General features: G+C 35.9%; 1 protein-coding gene across 2 annotated transcripts in view; it reads right to left on the bottom strand.

Moving 5' to 3' along the window:
• The window catches only part of LOC109055717 (glutamate receptor 1-like), a 62917-nt gene that overhangs the window by 5449 nt on the left and 37947 nt on the right, over positions 1-19521 (bottom strand). The window contains exons 12-14 of one of the 2 annotated variants that reach the window (XM_042770214.1): positions 8080-8278; positions 7754-8001; positions 1977-2091 (exon numbers count right to left, since the gene is read on the bottom strand). In XM_042770214.1, coding sequence (XP_042626148.1) covers positions 1977-2091; positions 7754-8001; positions 8080-8278 — 562 coding nt within the window. Of the gene's footprint in view, positions 1-1976; positions 2092-2580; positions 2696-7753; positions 8002-8079; positions 8279-19521 lie in introns of both variants that reach the window. The other variant, XM_042770213.1, reaches the window with a different exon arrangement.

Raw genomic sequence — 19521 nt, 5'->3', positions numbered from 1 at the left:
GACTCTTACAGATGATCAGAGCAATATGACCAGTCTCTCTCCAGAGCTCCATTCAGAACACCAGGCTATTTTAAACAAAGTGAGTGAATCATGCAGTGACTCATCCAGTCTATAATAATGGCCTTTCTCTTCATGGCTCCTGGAGCTAGGCATACTATTACTTAGACTTGAATGAAAAATATAAAATGTGTTAAATTGTATGAAATGTATGAATCTATTATAAACATACACCTAAAATCTGTAATTTATGACCGTACAAAAATAATGGTCAGAAATGTTCTGAATAGTATACTAACATAATACCTGTTTAGTGCATAATATACATGTACACTACAAGTATTAAGTCATTTTTTTTAAAGAAATTAATACTTTATTTAAGGGAAGGATGGATTAAATTTATCAGAAAAGTTACAGCAAATACTTTTATAATGATACTAAAGATTTCTATTTTAAATAGTTACTTTGAACTTTCTATTTTTCAAGGAATCTCATGATATTATATGTACAGTCCATGAATGTATCAGAGATAAGGATTGTAATTGTATTTATTGATTGATTATTGTGGAAATATTCATTTGTATGCTATAGTTTTTCTTTTTACTTATTTTGTATTGTATTTATAATTATGCTTATTAGGGCTGGGTGGTATATCGAGTTTGTACGATATATCGATATTTTCCTTATAAGCGATTCGATATGAGGCAATACCGTTTATATTGATATACTGATACTAGCGCAATATAGTGGAGGACACAAACTGAGCTACTGCGGAGAAAGTGCATAATACAATTTGTTCTAAACATGTGACAAGCTTCATATTAAGGCCTTTAAAAAAACTGGTAAGACAGTTTATGGCTTCATTTGGCATATTAGTTTAAGCGGCGCGGCACATCATATGTTCTGACAGAAAGGCTGCGTGTGCTGCTGACAGAGACACTAGGCTACTCGCGCTGTTTAATGAATTTTTGGTGACCTGTCTTCCTGAATGCATAACTTACATTTCACAGGTATATTCTCCATCTGTTAATGATAGAAAGCCATGGAAATATTTCCATTTTTCTGTCAGGAGTGCATGAGGATTCTCCGCTAAACTTCACTTCAGTGAACGAGCACCGCCGCGTGTATGCGCACCAAACAGACAGAGCTCAATTAAATAGGACCGGAATAATTCTGACTAAAATACACATTTCGCTGAAATATTTGTAGTTGGACAATAAATGTGACATGTAGAATTTGAGACCTACAGGTAAGTCTATTTTTATGATAGCACTGACTGTAATGGGGTAATCAAAATACCCTAACACAACTTGTTTTAACTTCCACTTTGAAAGCTTTATTTTTGTTTTTAGATTGCAATGTTACAATGTTAAATTGAAATTGATTTTTTTGCACATAATATAAAGGCTTAAATGGTTACATTCACTTTATTTGTTTTCATAGACTTTAATATGTATTGTTTTTTTGGAAAACATCCCAATACAAAAACAAAAATACGGCGATATATACCGTACATCGCAAATCAGCCAAAAAATACAGAGATATGAATTTTTGCATATATCGCCCAGCCCTAATGCTTATTATTATGTTTCTATATAGAGGAAAGGGGTAATGTGGGAGAATAAATGTACAGTTTTGCAACTGTATGAAGCTCTTTGTTAATGCTTTGTAAAAAAAAAGTACAAATAAATAATGATCATTAAAAAAATATTAAGCAGCACATCTGTTTTCAACATTGATAATAAGAAAAGTTTCTTGAGCACCATATAACATGCATAACATGTTTTCACAAAATTTTAATAAAACAAAATGGCAGTTTCTACTACTAAAATGTGTCCATTGACATCCCAAATGAAAGAATACAACACTGGAGAGAGAGTAAGAGCCGCCCATGTCCAGATTCCTAACTGAACCTTCTGGAAGGGTACTGAGAGGGCTAAACTGAAGGGAACAGAGCAGGACCAAATATGTGAACTGACCTTTCTTCCGGAGTCCTTGCTTCCACACTCCCCCTTATCGTACCACCATTTGTTTTTCAGTTTGTCTAAGACGGCTTGCTCACTGAGTTTCAACACCGCTAGGTTAACTGGGATTTCAACCAGGAAAATAACATAAATAACATTATCCATGTTATTTTATGTTATTCAGCACACATTAAACACATGCCCATCAATATAAACTCAACTGTTCTGTTTCTTTTTCTTTTTTAATTGACTGCACACATATCAGAAACATGTTGGTAGTTCATTGTAAAAGTGATATGGGTTAATACTCCATCTAGCGATGCTTCCTTGCTCCCTGCTGCAAGATGTGTATTATAATATCACTTTGGGTAACCGGCAGACCGCAAACACTCCACATGGAATAATGGGAATGTGGTCAGCTATTACTGACCAGTTGCCATGATATGCCATAATTTGATCGAAATGTCCTTGCTATTTATTAATCAACCAAAATGTGTAATAGTAAGCTCAGTTTAGTCCAGATTGTTTTGGTCTAGAGTGTTTAGTCGGTGTGAGTTGCCGGTTACCCCCCCATGGTAGTGGTGGTTTTACCCGCTGGATTTGTCACATTGGGGCTGACCTTGGAATCACCTCCTCCGCTGCCACACTCTCCCTTGTCGTACCACCATTTGTTTTTCAATTTGTCCAACAGGCCTTGTTCATTCAGTTTTAACACTGCCAGGTTTACTGGGTTTTGAAACGATAACGAAATAATATTTTGGTCAGTGTCAGCCCAGATAAACCATTACAGACAGTGTGATGGGAAAAACAGACTCAGACTGGTTTGAACACAACAGCCACTGCTCTATGTAGGTTGGAATGTTAAATGCATGGCATTTGCAGTGGTTTTGTCCTGAGTCTGTATATAAAGTATGTTAACGTGTATTAATGGAAAACAATGCTTTTGTTAGTGGCCTTTGTGAAAGACAGGTTTTATAAAGCCAGGAACAAGACTTCTTTAGATAGAGAAGGAGAAAAAAGATGTCCTTAGATGTCCTTAGTGTTTACCGTCTGCTTTTGGCTCTTCCCTTTTGGTAAATGTGAATCGAAAACAACAGCCTGGAGACATTAGAGGAATTCTTAAAGGGATTGGTCACCCCAAAATAAAAACTCACCTATTCTTTCTTTCTTTTAGTGCCTTGTTCTGTCAAATACAGAAGGAAACGGCAGAATGTTCACGCACACAGTGAAAGTGAATGGTGACCAAGGACTGTCAAAAAAGTACCACAACAGTAGTTCATACTGAATGGCACTGCTATTTTCCAAGTATTCAGAAGTCATGCTTTGTCACAAATCTCATTTGTTCAAATGGTTTGAACTAAAGTTTCTTGTTTGTATAAAATGTGGATTTTAACAAGTTAATAAACAAGTTAACATGCAATACAATCTATGTCTGTCATGCATGTATATATGACATGAATGTGCCGTTTTAGAGGAGTGTGAATGTTCGGTAACACTTTATTTTGATGTTCCTCAGATATTCTGTTGACTAATAAGTAACTTTGTGACTACATATCATCTAACTCTCAGAATATTTGTAGGCTGTCTGCTTAATATCTGCTAACACTTTATTTTGATGATCTCCAGCAGACATTCTACTGACTTTAAGTACATGTTGACTTATTCTACTCACCCTAACATTACAGTCTACTAATATTAGGGTGACCATACGTGCCATTTTTATGGGACACGTCCTGGCCAGGATTTCTATATTGCCTTAAATATGGCACGTATGGTCACCCTAACTAATACTCTACTAATGCTCTAATGAGAGTTAGTTGACGTAGTTGCAAAGTTACTTATAGTGAGCAGATTGTCTAAAGGGGACCATCAAACTAAAGGCTGATTTATACTTCTGCGTCGGACCTACGCCGTAGCCTACGCATAGACACACACCCTACGCCGTAGCCAACGCCGTGACCTGACGTGCACCTCTCCAAAAATCTAACAGTGCGTCAATTCTACGCGGACCGCAAAGCACTGTGATTGGTCTGCTAGAACCCCTTCCTCTTTATGTACTTGAGTTTGGTGTGTGTTTATAATGTGCACTTTAATATATTTTAATGTTACACCTTCTTATATAAAATAAAAACAAAGCAAAGAACAATTGTCTTATCATTTATTATACTACATAGCATTATACATCAGTATTTGTCCGCGATAAACAATGTTGATCTGCCGTGGTACAAGTCCTTGTGAAGATTGAAAGAATGCCATCTTCTCTTGTTCCGTTGTTGTCTCCTTTTGTAGTTTTAAATACTGATTTAATATTTATTTGTCGCCGTCATGGCTATAATAATGCTTCTCCGCCGAGCCGCTTCTTCTTCGGCCTTTTGTCATGGTACTGCGGGTTACACCAGCAACATGCCCGTGGACACCGCAGACTAGCGGTTTGCATGTGTACTGCACGTCGACGCGGACAACGACGCAGAAGTATAAATTAAAACCGACGCATAGCCTACGGCGTAAAGGCTACGGCGTATAACAGACGCATAAGAAAAAATCACACCAAAATTGTAACCGAATGTGCTTTAGAACCAGGAGCATTACATTAGAGGTAGTCTCAGCCTCAGACGTCATGCCCATTGACCGTTAGCTGAATTTCTGATGCATAAGGCACACAAAATGGGAAACACTTTGGCGTTTCAAAGTCTTCATCTGATTGGTTGGATTCTACACGATTTCCGCGAGACGTGTGTCACATTCTTTAAGTGTCTGCCTGGAAACAAACCCGTTGTGACGCCAGTCCCCCTCATGGAAGAAGAAAGCTGCCGTGTTTAAAATTGTGACAATAAGTGCTTTTCAGGACCAACTAAACACTGGGTTTTCAAAAGTATGTCAAGTTCACATCACCATTGTTGTAGTAAACTAGCTCAATGTTCTTGAATTAATAATTTATTAGATGCACGTCATATGGACTACATTTATAGTGATTTTTGTCATTTTTGGAGCTTAGTCACCATTTACTTTCATTGTTTTGAAAGGAGCAGCATGAACATTATACTAAAGTTGTCTTAGCTTAAAAAAAAACAATACCAAAAGGGTTTGACCGACATAAATTTTTGATTTTAATTCCCCTGCCCCACATGACTGATCTGAGGAACCACATCTAAAGCACCTCTCTTTTCATCTCTTTTCAACTTCTTCATCCTCGGGTCTTGAACACCACATACAGTTCACAGGCCCAAACATACATCTCCTCACGACCCATGTAACCAGCTGGCTGATCCGTGTCGCGAGCAAATGTCGTCTGCAGCTCTGCACATTTAGGAAAGTGATTCTCTGGCTTGATAAAACCCAAGAATTCTTTCTAATCCCAGAAGTACCAGAAAGAAAGAAGTCAGAGAGTGTCTCAGGAATGAGGAACAAACAGCTACATTCAGTTTGATGAGTATTTGCTTCAGGAGGTGGCAGTGCTTTGGGTGAGATGATTTTATTGACTAAACTCAGAGAATGGGCACAGATGGATAGAGATAAAAGGGCACACGCATAAATCTTTAGGACTGGTGCATCTTGACTGCAAAACAAACCGATTTAAGGTATCAGTCGGAGATAAGACAAGGAAAATGTGGAACAGCTGTCAAAATGCACCAAAACAACTGATTTTTACTTCAGTCAATAAATTAACCTATAAAACACAAAGTGAAGTAAAAAGTAAAACAAGTTTAAAAGCTTAATTAACATCTTCTTGGTTAAGAAATTGTTCATTAAAGTGTAATGAGGCTAGCAGACCGTAACATACAGTATCAGATAGTTAGGTGTAAAAATGATCTCTATTAAAGGCTCTGATCAGTGTCATTAAAGCTACATTTACATTGCAATGTTTAATGCATAGATCTCACATCCATTTTTTTGTCATGCTGTTTAAATAATAATACTGTATATGAAAAAAGTTGATTGATAGTGTAAATGCAGCCAAAAATTCAGTGAAGGTACATGGAGAATTATAGTATATTTTGACAACTGCACCACATGGTTAGTCCAGCAAATCATAACTCAATCTAGATGTTAATCTAGACACAATCTAGACATAAGATTCTCAGTGTCTACCAATTTTGACAGAGAAAGCAAATTCTCCCATTGTCTTCCATGTGATTAAATCACGCAGTATATGCCCATATAGCATATACTGGTACATGTATGTGTCAGTATGGGAGTCGCTCTCTCTCAAAATCAGATATACACTGCACAGCTGGTAACTCACCAGACAGAGAAACACATTTATGAATTCATTTCCAAGCCTCTTTCACTCTTGCTGTCACAGTAATGGCTAGCTAGTACTGAATTTAATTTGAGTCCTGCCCTAGGTGGCAAGATGGAAGTCAGGCATTTACATCTTAAATCCGATGTCTCTCTCCCACTCCATCCCCGCTCTCCACCTGTTCGCTTTGCTATAAGGTGACCCAAAAAATGACTGTACAATTGCTATGAGGTCGTTTCCCCAAGGAGCTTATCTTATTAGAGAGAGATGGAGTTATTGAGGTTATTTCAACAGCTCCAAATTGCCCTTGTGAGGCCCTTTGCACAGCAATGAATGTAATATCATGTGGGCCATGGTGTATTAGTCAGATGGGTATGTTCAAGCACAATAAATGTGACGTTAATGATGGTGGCGTACAATTGAAATAACAACTGTTCACCTTATATTGCAGAGAATATAAAAGAAACGCGTTAATGTTGACATTCATCTTCAGAAGTGGCTTGCATAAGAATAACAACTGATTGCCCAATTTCTCACATGTGCGAGTCACTCTGTGAGGAGAAACCTTTTGTAATTTGTAATGAAGGAGGAGAGAAAGTGAAATTAGCATTTGGTAAACCTATAGTTTCAAAGAGCCTGTCATGAATAATGTCTGAGCCGTCTCAATGGGCTCTGCTGAGCGGCGCTGCTGTTTAATGAAAGGACGATGAACACACGTGTTTCCTAAAGAGCTTCTGAAGAGGGTGCATCATTTTCCTGCCATTTCTTATGCAAGCACTTCTGGTGGAGTGTGCTGAAAACCCCTTCAAGCAACATGAGGTATGAGCGGGATTTTGAACAGCTCCACACACAAGTATGTACACCCACACAACAGCATGTTCTGTTATAGCAGAGGCTGCTTAGTACAGTACTTCCACCCTCACCCCCTTCGTTCCAATAATGACTTATTTAAGGATGTCACGCATAACCATTAAAAAGTCCTTAAAAAAAGAGAAACCAGGCGAGTTCACTGAACAGCCACACCACCTGCATCTTATTCATGAACCATCCACAATCCAGGTGCTAAATGTGTTTTTGGCGCTGTGCAGTGAGTAAGCCATTCTCATCACAAACATGTTTTTTTTTTTTGATGTAAATTATGCTTATAACAGAATGTGTCTTAATTGCAAAACTCATCAAAACAAATCATGTCAGCGAAAATTAATCAAATTATGGAGAAGAGCACATGAAGTCTATGCAGTATGCTCAAGCACACTTGTCATTTTAAAAGAGCTGATTTAAGGGTCTGGACTGCAGTGATAGAGTGATGCTGTATACATTCAGTAAAGTACGCCAGATTGCATTAGTTTGCAGTGTCCTTTATAACCTAGTACTCAGAACTGGCTTGCAAGATTGTGAAATGCAAGATGAAAATAGATAATCCAGTTAGCCAAGGTGAACATAACCCCTTCAGTACTGTATCCAGCCTCTACCACCACTGAACCACCAACAGATGTTATTTTCATAATGGTTAAATCCATACAGTTAGCATATATTGGACAGCTGGCTTTACCTGAGAGGGGATCCTTTGGGGGTGGCGATGCCATAGCCTTTGGAGTCCAGGTTTCCTCCGACCTTCATAGTGTCACAGGGTTTGCGCTGCTCGATGTACTCATTCATGGTGGACTCCAGCAGGTAGGCGTACTTCCCTTTGGATTTCCTCACCCGTATAACTCCTTCATCTGTGGTTTTCACAAACACTGAGGGGTCTGCAGACTTCATATAGGACCACATCTTCTCAAATACTGCGATCTTTGACCTCTAAATGAGGAAAGAAAGTGAAATATTATATATTTACAAATATACTTTTTTAAGATAACACTTCATGGCTTCTCTTACTCTGAAGAACTCTTTAGTGGAACCGGCATCTAGAGTCCCATAAGCAATCTCAGTCTGTTTAGCCAGATCCTCTGCACTCTCGATTGGTGACACCATCCTCTCCACTGTGAGAAACGCAGCTAGGTTGGCTGTGTATGAGGAGATGATGATCAGAGTGAAGAACCACCACACACCACCCACGATACGGCCAGAGAGAGACCTGTGGAAACATGGAAGTGTACGTAAATGCAATTATACACATATACAGCAGCCTCAGTAAGTACACTCAAGTACACCTAAAACATGTGTTTATATTATAAAACCAAACATCAAACCAAATAGCATTTATTTCAAAGAAATATAGAATAGTAGATGGACAGTGCAAAATGAAATATGTAAATCCTTAGAAAATATAAAAATTTATATCAATTTTTCAAAAGTGTACATTTATAATGCCTAAATTCACTTACAGCATTTAAAATGACAGATTTTAGTTTTAAGTGTTTTATTTTTAATTTACACTACTGTTCAAAAGTTTAGGGTCGGTACAATTTTTAAGCTGTTTCTGAGAGTCTGCATTTTTTTGTTGATCAAAATTACAATAAAACAGCAATATTTTGAAATATTATTACTATATTTATATACCAATATACTAATAATACATTTAAAATGTAATTTGTTCCCGTGCTGAATTTTCAACAGCCATTACTCCATTACTCCAGTTTTCACAGTCACTTGATCCTTCAGAAATCCGCCATTTCAGTCATTTATTGGATATCAGCCATAACATGAACATAATTATCAGTTTATCAGCCAGAATTTTATTCAGGATGAGCTGAATATTTTGTATCTGTTCTGCTAAAATAATTCAGAGAAACTAATGGAAATCTCATGCTCAAATGGAGATCCATTATGAGTTTATCAGGTGTACTCATTCAAAAAATCAAATCCCATTCTGTGGAGCACTGAACATTTTCTACATCCTAACCATATAACAAAAGTCTGCGTGTGTGTGTAGCTTCTCCATGCACACATTGATGCTTACAGTAGTGGAGGTCTAGTCTGTTTGATACAATGCTCCCTGTCTCCACTCAGCTATAAACTCTTAGTGAAATGTGCTGAAACGAGATAAGGCTCATCACAATGCAACTCTCCAGCAGCGCATTAATCTCACTTTTAAAAAGTTGCCAGTATGTTAAATCAATATATATGCATATTAATTGCCAGGGATTATTAGTGATGAGAGCACTCTGCCGGCACTGTAATTGCACTTTAACCAATAATGAAAAAATAAAATAAAACAAAAAAACGGATTTGTCCAAATCCCCAAGCATGAGTCTCTCTCTCTTGCTCAAGTGAGTCTATAAGCAGCACACTACAATGGTGTGTGGAAAAGGTTCCAAGGAAAGTAGTTGTTCGATATGTGTGGTGGAACTGGAAAAGCTGCTCAGATTAAACACATAAACAAAAACAAACGCTCGTTTTAATCATTTAAGCTGTGAGGGAGGCAGAACCAGTCGTGATGAAAGGCTGATGAGATTGCGATAAACAGAAATATGAAAAAGGCAAGAACCTGTGAACCCTTTTAAAGTGCAGTGATTGTCAAAAGAGTGAATAAATATGTATTTAGGAGAAAGAGCATAACGAATATTTGATTTTTTTCTTCAAGAGCTGGATCGAGATATCTCCGGTCACAAATTCCAATTTCACAAGGTTAAAAAAAGGAAGAACAATTTCACCCCTTGCCAAATCCTGAATCCAGAACACCATGAAACAAGAACACTTTTTAAACATCTCTCTAAACCTGTGACCTGAATGGAGCTCAGGCAGGCATACGAGATCAGTTTAAAATCTCTGAGGGATTTCTAGAAGGTCTACCTGCAGGACTATAAAGCATAAACAAAACAAAGGCCGCTCTCCCCTGAGTTCCTGGCAGCCGGGCGGCATAATCCTCTTTCTCTGCTGGAGTAAAGACCAGGGTTAACCGTGGTGAATCCACCTTGACAGAGGGTGTCCAGGATAGTCAACAGGTCTATTGAGATTGATTTCAAAACCTGAGACTCTCATTCATGTCTATTTTTCATTTCCATGTCCTCTTATTGTGTGAAATGTGTTTACAAATATAGCTGTACACAGAAAGCTATGTAAGCACCTAGTGTAGGTTGGGAAATTTATTCACTGAATGGTTTAGTACACAGCAGTATTATAATGTAATGACGCTGGTAAATCAATATTCAGCGTGACCAGGCTACACCGTAAAAAAGATTCACGACAGGACGTGCCGAAGTGTGTTGAGTTAGTGCGAAACTGGTCTGATGAAGATGCTGATGTGTTGTGTCTGCTGTTTATTCAGCCTCATAATTCATATTAGCTAATTACCCTTAATACACAAATACACATTCTGACAAATACAGCATGCCATATTTACAACCGCCAAATAACAAGATAATCAAAAGAGAAAGCAGACTGAAGTACATTTCTTTGAGAATATAAAATGGATGATTCAATACTAAATGATGTCTTTGCTTAGTAATTTCAGTAGTCTCCATATTGAGATTTAATAACTGCTTGATAATTGAAACACTGGAGAATGCTGCACACAGTAGGCTAAATGTGACACATCTTAAACTTGCTTTACACTGACAAAAGATGAAATAAAATAGATGGAAAAACTATTTTATTATTATTATTATTTAAATATTTTTTAACTATTTTATTAGAGATGAAAAACAAACCTTAAAAAATCAAATATTAGAAATTTTGATTTTGTAACTAAAGAAAAACAGGTTTAAGCTAAAGCAATTAAAGCTAAATTAAAATATTTAACAAAAAAAAAAAAACTAATAAAAATGACAAAAGTTTAACATTATTAAAACCTAAGGTTAAATTAGAATGAAAACTGAAAATATAAAAATAAAAGCTAATTCATAACCTTAATAAATACTATAATAATATATAAATGATACTTAAAGGGGTCATGAAATGAGAAACCAAATTTGCCTTGATCTTTTGGAATATAAGAGGTCTTTGTACCATTAAAACATGCAGCAAGTTTCATACATCAAGACGCCAACCCAATTAAAAACCATCCACATATTAAATCAACCACCAAATACAGCTCGTTCTGGATCCATGGTAAGAAGTGACATCACGGTGCGAAGTGACGTTCCAACCATTTGCATATGACCGCCTCCAGCACAAGACAACTACGCTCATTTCGTATCGTTGTTGCGCCGCACGCCTCACAAGTGTTCAGTCGACAGACAGCGAGTGGGTCTGTGTACAGGAAAATTACAATGACACGCAGATGTGCTCAAACATATAAGGTTTTAATCATTGCAAGAGCCATCGCTTCGAATGCATCACCCGCTACTAAACAGTTACGCTCAATCCACAAATGTTCTGGCTGGGGATGTTAATAATTGATCCATAGGCGCTGTCGTTAGCCAATCATAACAGTGGGCGTTAACACTGAACTCTTAAAGGGGAAACAACCCAAAAACAGACTGTTTGCATCAAAGGATGAGAAACAGGGTGGGAAAATGTCATAATTCACTACATTTTAAAAGTTTTTTTTTTTAAAAAAACTATAGTTATACTATAATTGCACCTAGGGGACCATAATAATAAAATAAAAAAACCCATGTCATGACCCCTTTAAATAACACTGGTAACTATAAACTCATGTTATAACTATAAACTCGTTGCATGCTACACAATGATTACAAGATTAGATGATTAAAAGATTAGAACTAAAATTAATATAAGTATTCATATTTTAATACGTTAAAAAAAATCTGTAATAATTTTTTTAATATAAATTTTTCTTGATTTACACAAGCACATTTATACAGAGATACAGGGACCCACAGTTTCTGAGCAAAAATCATGTATTTAAAAAGCTTTGTTTGCTTGGCCACAATGCAAAGAAAAAAATTTAACCGGCAGGGTAAAAAAAAAAAATGCTTTAAGCTCAGGCAGAAGCCTTGGCCAAATGGCTGTATCAGCAGAATAAATAAAAACGCAATTAATGCATGGTAATCCTTATATAGCCAGTGCCCACTTAAAGTTTGTGCATTTTAAGCAAACCAGTTAATCACCAAATTAATATTCATGAGCCAAGCTAATAATGTTTATGTTTCCCTCCCAGTTTTCAGATCATTCTTAAACCTATGCAAAACATCAGCCGGCTGTGAAAGTCAAAAATACCACAGGCAAAATTTGTGCAAGAGGCTTGGTCACCAGAAATTCAAAGCTGGCGGAGGGAATTGCAGCTCACAGCTCTGATGTTGTTTGACAGCTTTTGCCGGGCACCGTTTGAGCGGTGTGAAGCTGACACACTGATCTCATTCCTGGTCACATGTCAAAATCTCTCAGTGCTTAAATCCACACCGCCGCTCCCTCTTCCTCACAAGATCAGTATTTACTATCTGCATGTATGGAATGAGACAAGTATGCAAATGGAGTTTACAGCAAACGACTGCAATTAAATGCGAGAAAAACTGTGAGAGGTTTCCCTAATGTCTGCATAATACGCTCATTTCTCAAGCACATGTATGTGACTCTGTATGAAACTGCTGTGGTTTATTTATGCACTTTTAATTCCTTAAATCTCACAGATCTTTATAAAACAAGCTTACCTCAGAGTCTTGTATTTAGACAGATGTGTAAGTGTCTTATGAAATCCATGGCTGAGATAAAACTGTCCTCCTGTGCTATATAAATTATAGCCATAATCTTCTGCACTGCCCTATTCCAAGATAAGGTGGCACAGATATCGACTCTCTCTGCAACAACACACAGTGTACACATTTAGAACCAGCATTAGACACAGTGTGCATCAACATAACACAAATCACACTGTGAGCAGTGCCACTCCAGAGGAAACACCCATGTCTTTCAGCGTTGCCATGGCAGCACTCTCTTCTCTCCAAACAGGCAGCTAAGATGGGTTTTGTCACCAAGCAGCTTTCCGTCAACACTGAAAGAAAACTGACTGAACGCCGTCTACGGCCAGCATGCATCTGTGCAGCATGGAGAAGCTCACTGTTTGTCTGCTGTGTTTTCTCTTTTCATCAGTCTCTGTCATTGAATTGAAAATCTGTTATTCTATCTCTGAACTGTCTCTACCAAAGTCCCACACAGAAATGCTATTTTTTTTTTACTGGTGAGGATGTGAAACAGATGACTGTACTGAATATCTAACATGTCGGTAACACTGTAACACTTTACAATTAGGTCTCATTTTTATTAATACATTGATAAACATTAATTAACTAAATATCAGCTATATATATATATATATATATATATATATATATATACACACAGATTTTTTTCTGTACATTTGAGAAGGTTTCAACAAATAACATATATATATATATATATATACAGATTCAGAGAATTTATTAACTTTTGTCAAAGTTAGCTAATAAAAATGCAGTTGTTCGCTGTTAATAAAAGTTCAGTGCATCAACTAGATTAACAACTTTTTATTTAAAAAAATGTTAATAAATGTATTTCTATAAAGAAATACATAAATAAAAAAGGTATGCTCATTCATAATTATACCTTGGTCCCTATAAAATGTTTTATTTTTTTCTCACGTTCTGTTTTATTGTTACTAAATTCTGTTTTTTCACTGTACAACTGTTTTTTCTTCAAAAAAAATCTTCATAAATGAGCTGATGTGAGGCAGATCATGAGCGTTTAAGTAAATATGCTGAACACTGGACACTGACTCAGGCAGTTTCTCTAAATAACTAATAAGGGATGTAACTCCTCAGAGGAAACACAGACTGAACTGCATAACAAAGTCTAAGTGGAGTCCTCTAGGGTCTGCTTCACTGAAGATAATTAAAAAGAAAACTGTTGCTGCTCCTGTTCTTATGTTCATTCTATCCCTTCTGGAGGCCTGTTGCACAACGCAGTTAAAAAACCCCTCAAACTTTTATCTTTTCCTAAAAAGCATGTCTTGACAGTATCTTTTAATTCTGTCTTTACAGGTCTTTGACTATGATGCAATTAGCTAAAAGCTACACTAAGAAGGAAAGACAGTAATTTTAAGAGTTTAAATGAAACATCAAGGAAACCAAGGAAGCACCACAGTAGCATGAATATTACAATTGAAACGACATGCTGAATTTAAACATCAATCTGCATTGCCAAACAAATATAATTGTTGTCATAATGGATACAATGTGGGGAAAATATTTAATTACTTCTGATTACTTCTGAAACTCTTTTCAACATTGATAATTTTACAAAATGTTTTCAATGCAGCAAATCAGCATATTAGAATGATTTCTAAAGGATCATGTGACACTGAAGACTGGAGTAATGATGCTTAAAGAAATTTAGCTTTGATGTCTATATTTCATTTATGTAATATATATATTTTAGTATATATATTTTAAATTATAATTATATCATTCAAATTAAATATTTTAAATGTAATTATAAAATATGATTATATATTTCACAATATTATTACTTATATTATTGATTAAATAAATGTATGTATTTTTTATTTAATAAATTATTTTCAAAAACATTTTGAAAAAAAAAAAAAAAAAATTATATATATATATACTAACTGAAGCACAATAAACATCTAGGCTTCACGTGATTTGCAGAACGTGTCCCAGCCATTTAATTTTTGTTATTCTCAGAATGACTATGGATTACTTAGTCATTCACACAAAGGTAGATGTATCAAGTGAGCACCAAAATACACAAAAACCAGCTCAAAATGACGAGTAGAGCAATATTTTATCCACACCAAACTTAATCACTGTAGCAGGTGTGCTGTGGGCCACTAAAGTGCGGTTGTGTGTGTTGGTGTGATGACACAAAATGACTTTTAATGTGCCATTGTTGGCAGGGTGCTGGGAGGTATGGAAAAGATCCTTGTCCTGTGAGAGCCATCATCAGTGTAACAGGATCCATCAACCACTCAATACTAGATACATTCTGCTCAAAGTACAGATCACCTGAACTGACCTGCTGTGCACATCTGGAACATAGAGGGACAAAAAGAGCCAGGCAAAGACTAAATGAACATGAGTGATGGAGGTACTGCAGAGCTTAGAAGAGCAATCCAAGCATAACACAAGTGAGAGCATGTCATTCCATTCTGGGGACTAGGGGGGATTCCTGCCAGAGGCTATGAACCATGAAGTGACTGGGAAGATTTAGATAAGAACAAAATCTAAAATAATTAAAAAATACCTTGACAGGCACACTTAACTTTCATAACTAGTGCTGACAATCATAGTTCCTGTGTGACTTAGTTACAAAAGATTTCTATTACAAATAAATAGTGTTCTTTTGAACATATTCTTCAAAGAATACTGAAAAACTGTCAAGGTTTACATAAAAATAAATAGTATGCTGCACGGATGTTTTCAAAATGTATAATAAAAATGAATGTTTTTAAGCACCAAATCAGCATATCAAAATAATATCTGAAGGATTATGTGACACTGAAGACTGGAGTAATGGCTGCTGAAAATTCAACTTTGCATTAGATAAATTAAATTTTAATATATATTAGAATAGAAAACAGTTATTTTAAACTGTAAAAATGTTTCACAATATTAGGTTTTTACTGTATTTTTGATCAAATAAATTTAGCCTTGGAGAGCGCATATATATATATATATATATATATATATATATATATATATATATATATATATATATAGGTGTAAAAATATGTATGTATGTCACCATCATGGACTTTTAGTTTGTTGTCTTTCCTCTTCCCTCGTGTCTGATTACGTCATTATGTTCAGGTGTGACTTGTTAATTATCTTCATTTGTCTATGTACTTTAGTTCCTGTCTGATTAGTGTTAGTCGTTGGATCTTGTCCATGTTTTCACGTGTGCTAAGCCTTCCTTCTGTGTGGATAATCAAGGATTATTTTACTTTCATCATCTTCGTGAATGTTTTGAGTGCACCGGATTGTGATAGTATGTATGTGTGTATTGTGTGTATAATTAATCACATCCAAAATAAAAGTTTGTGTTTACATAGGGTGACCATATTTTAGTTTTACAAAAAGAGGACAGTGGGGGTGGGGTTTCACCTAACATAGTATACATAGCAAGTTTTTTTTTTTTTTTTTTTTTTTTTTGCTTGCTTGATTTATTTTTATCATAAATAAAAATGATTCAAGTAGACAGAATGGAAAATAATAGGTAATGCTAGTGTGGGAAGGCTTATTTAAAAAAAAAAAAAAGTCAACAGAACAGAAAAATAATAGATAATGCTTGTGTTTGAAGGTCATTATTTATAAAAAAGAAAAAAGTAGAAAGAATAGATAAAGAATATAGAATGCTAGGCTCTTTTTTATTTTTAAATAAAACAAGTACTTACAATATAAATAGAATAAAGAGTGCAGATGTTAGAGGGTCAAGTTATTTATTTATTTTTTAATAAAAAAAAACAAGCAGATAAAATTTGAATCAGCTTTAGAAACAGAGAGCGCTAGTTAGAGGGTTAAATGAAGATGAAAGAGATGTGTTTTCAGCTGTTTCTTGAAAATGATTAAGGACTCAGCTGCTTGAATTGAGTTCATTTTACCAGGAGGGAACAGTTAATGTAAAAGTCCATGAAAATGTTACCATAGGTAGAATGCAAAATGTTTCACCTTTAACCCACTTGGGAGAACCAGCCCATGGCAACAGTTTAAAAGTAGCCTAATTCTGTGGAAAAAAAATGTGTACTTGGCAACCCTGCATCCAACGACTTGCAGGACTCAGATTTGACTGATCTCAGGTCAAGAATAAGGAGAGATGACTGGCAAGACCATGCTGGACTATTTGCTGCTTAACAGATCCTGAACTCTTGGCAAAATTTCTGATCTTGTAAGATGTGCTTCCTTTACACAGAGTGCGTGTTATCACAAAATCGAAAGTTAAATGTGAAAAGCATGAACGCTCATTCAAAAAAGATTATAATACTCAGCATACAGAGAGCAGCTCCCTGATGCGCCAAATTTATATACAGTATTAGAATGTTTAGTGGACACGAAAATCGCGAGAGCAGGCGGCAATGGTCAGAAATTCAGCGGAAGCAGGATACAGAAAACACCCTAATCACAGACATTTTGGAGCCATTAAGAAATCCCGGCCGGACGCATTTTTTTAAGGTCCAAAAAGAGGACATGTCCTGCAAAAAGAGGGCATATGGTCGCCCTTAATATGTGCCTGTACTCTGTATATTTATATGTATATATAAATAAATGTAAGAAATATAAATGTATATAGATATATTCATATTTATATATGATTCATATTATATATAAATATATATTACATATTTCTTAAATATATACATGTATGTGTATATTTATATATACACATATTACACATTTATTATGTAAACAAACTTTTATTTTGGATGTGATTTAATCATGATTAATCAATTTGACAGCACTAGTATACACCACACACACACACACACACATATTATATATATAATATAATATATACAATTTTAAAACTGATAAATGGATAGTCAACAAAAATGTGTGACTGTAGAAGAGAAGAGAAGAGAAGAGAAGAGAAGAGAAGAGAAGAGAAGAGAAGAGAAGAGAAGAGAAGAGAAGAGAAGAGAAGAGAAGAGAAGAGAAGAGAAGAGAAGAGAAGAGAAGAGAAATGTAACATGAGATATGAGATTGTGGGCACCTTTGTGAGGAGATAAACATTATCTTGAGTGGCTAGCATAAATTAGGCCTGATGGGGAGGTTTGAGTGACAGGTATGACATTTGAACAGGGATTTTTTCTCCCATAGAATAAATAGCACATGAATGGACAAAGCATAGTCTGACTGTTACCATCGAACGGCCAGACCACTCACCATTCAACCCATCAGCGCTCATTAAACGAGAGGGCTAAGTGTGTATATTCAAACGCAGATGATCACAGAGAGGAGCTCTGACTACCCATGATTAAAGAAGTATAATGGAAGTTGTTAATGCAGCTGCCATGCTCGTTCTATCATCCACTCTCTCCTCTCATTACTAATTAAATGTCATCACACAAACAGAATCATGAATATCCAGTCAGGCATGGCTGCTCATCCAGCAGTGTCTGAGGTGACGTGTTCAAGACGGCAAAACATGTTCACCCGCAATGCGGACATGCCATCCGCAGCCCATCCTCACTTGTTTCTAGAACTTCAGTTACACGGAAAGAGAAGGTATAATCACTACAACATTGGTGATTCCATTCTGCAGAGTCTGAGTCACAGCGAGAAATGACAGGGAGGAATGACACAGTCTAATTAAGATCCTCTGAAGGCTCTCCATGCCCCATCACAGGAGACATCCACAGGAAAGCGGCGTGCTGCTCTCCCTCACACCACTGACATTTCAACACCACTGCTGAGACAGAACAATCAATTCATACAGGAGCTCACAGAGACATACACTGTCTGTATGTTCTGATATGCTGGATGACAGACTGTACAGAATTGTACAAGATTTATTACTGTGAATTAGTGCAGGTTAAGGTCATTTTCCATACCAACACAGCAAATTACTTGTAAAAACAAATTGCACTGCATTGTGGGATAAGAGTATAAGTTAACTGAACATTATAGTGATTATTTTTCTCATTGGCTGGGACTTTTACTTTTAATTATTTTTTGTCATTCATTGTAATTGATGAGAAAGAGCTAGTCTGGCGGTGGTAATTAATGAGAGTAAAATATACTGTACATGTATATTGATAAAATAATACTTTTATTTAGCAAGGATGAATTAATTTGATCAGAAGTGACAGTAAAGACTTTTACATTGTTACAAAAATAATAATAAAAAGGAATAAATTACATTTTAAAATATATTAAAATAAAAAACAGCTAAATTGCTTAATTGTAATAATATTTAAATTTTACAGTATTACTGATAGATGCTGCCTTGGTGAATGATAAACTTTTCAAAAACATTAAAAAATCTTATAGACTGCAAACTTTTGAATAGTAATGACTGTAAAAAAACAGTTATGGAGGAAGGAGGCTTGCAATACTGTTGTGGTTCTGCTGCAGTATAATTTATTCATATTACAGTGGACACTGTGAACCAAAGTGACAGCATAGTGATGTGGACACCCAACCATTATGTCGGCACAATCTAAATGGTTTAGGACAGTCACTGTTAAACATTTTGGGGAAAAAGCGGCATTTAAGAATTCAAAAAGATTCATCAACACTTTGGTTTTGTTTTCACTCTTGCAGACAAATCAGGTATCAACTTAATGCCAAGAATTACAGAATAATAACTCTAACAGCTAAAAGTGAGAACTTATAGCTGCAAGCGCTGATGAACATAAAACCCACACTAAAATGTGTGTGAGATGTTACCTGTGAAACTGAACTCATGATTTACTCATCACAGCTTAGATTCTTAATGACTCCCTGCCAACGTACCAATTTGTAATTATACTTAAAGTAG

This window comes from Cyprinus carpio, chromosome A14, assembly GCF_018340385.1.
Source record: "Cyprinus carpio isolate SPL01 chromosome A14, ASM1834038v1, whole genome shotgun sequence".
NCBI lineage: Eukaryota > Metazoa > Chordata > Actinopteri > Cypriniformes > Cyprinidae > Cyprinus > Cyprinus carpio.
The sequence above is the reverse complement of the archived record's forward strand: the minus strand, read 5'-3'. Positions and strand labels throughout refer to the sequence as shown.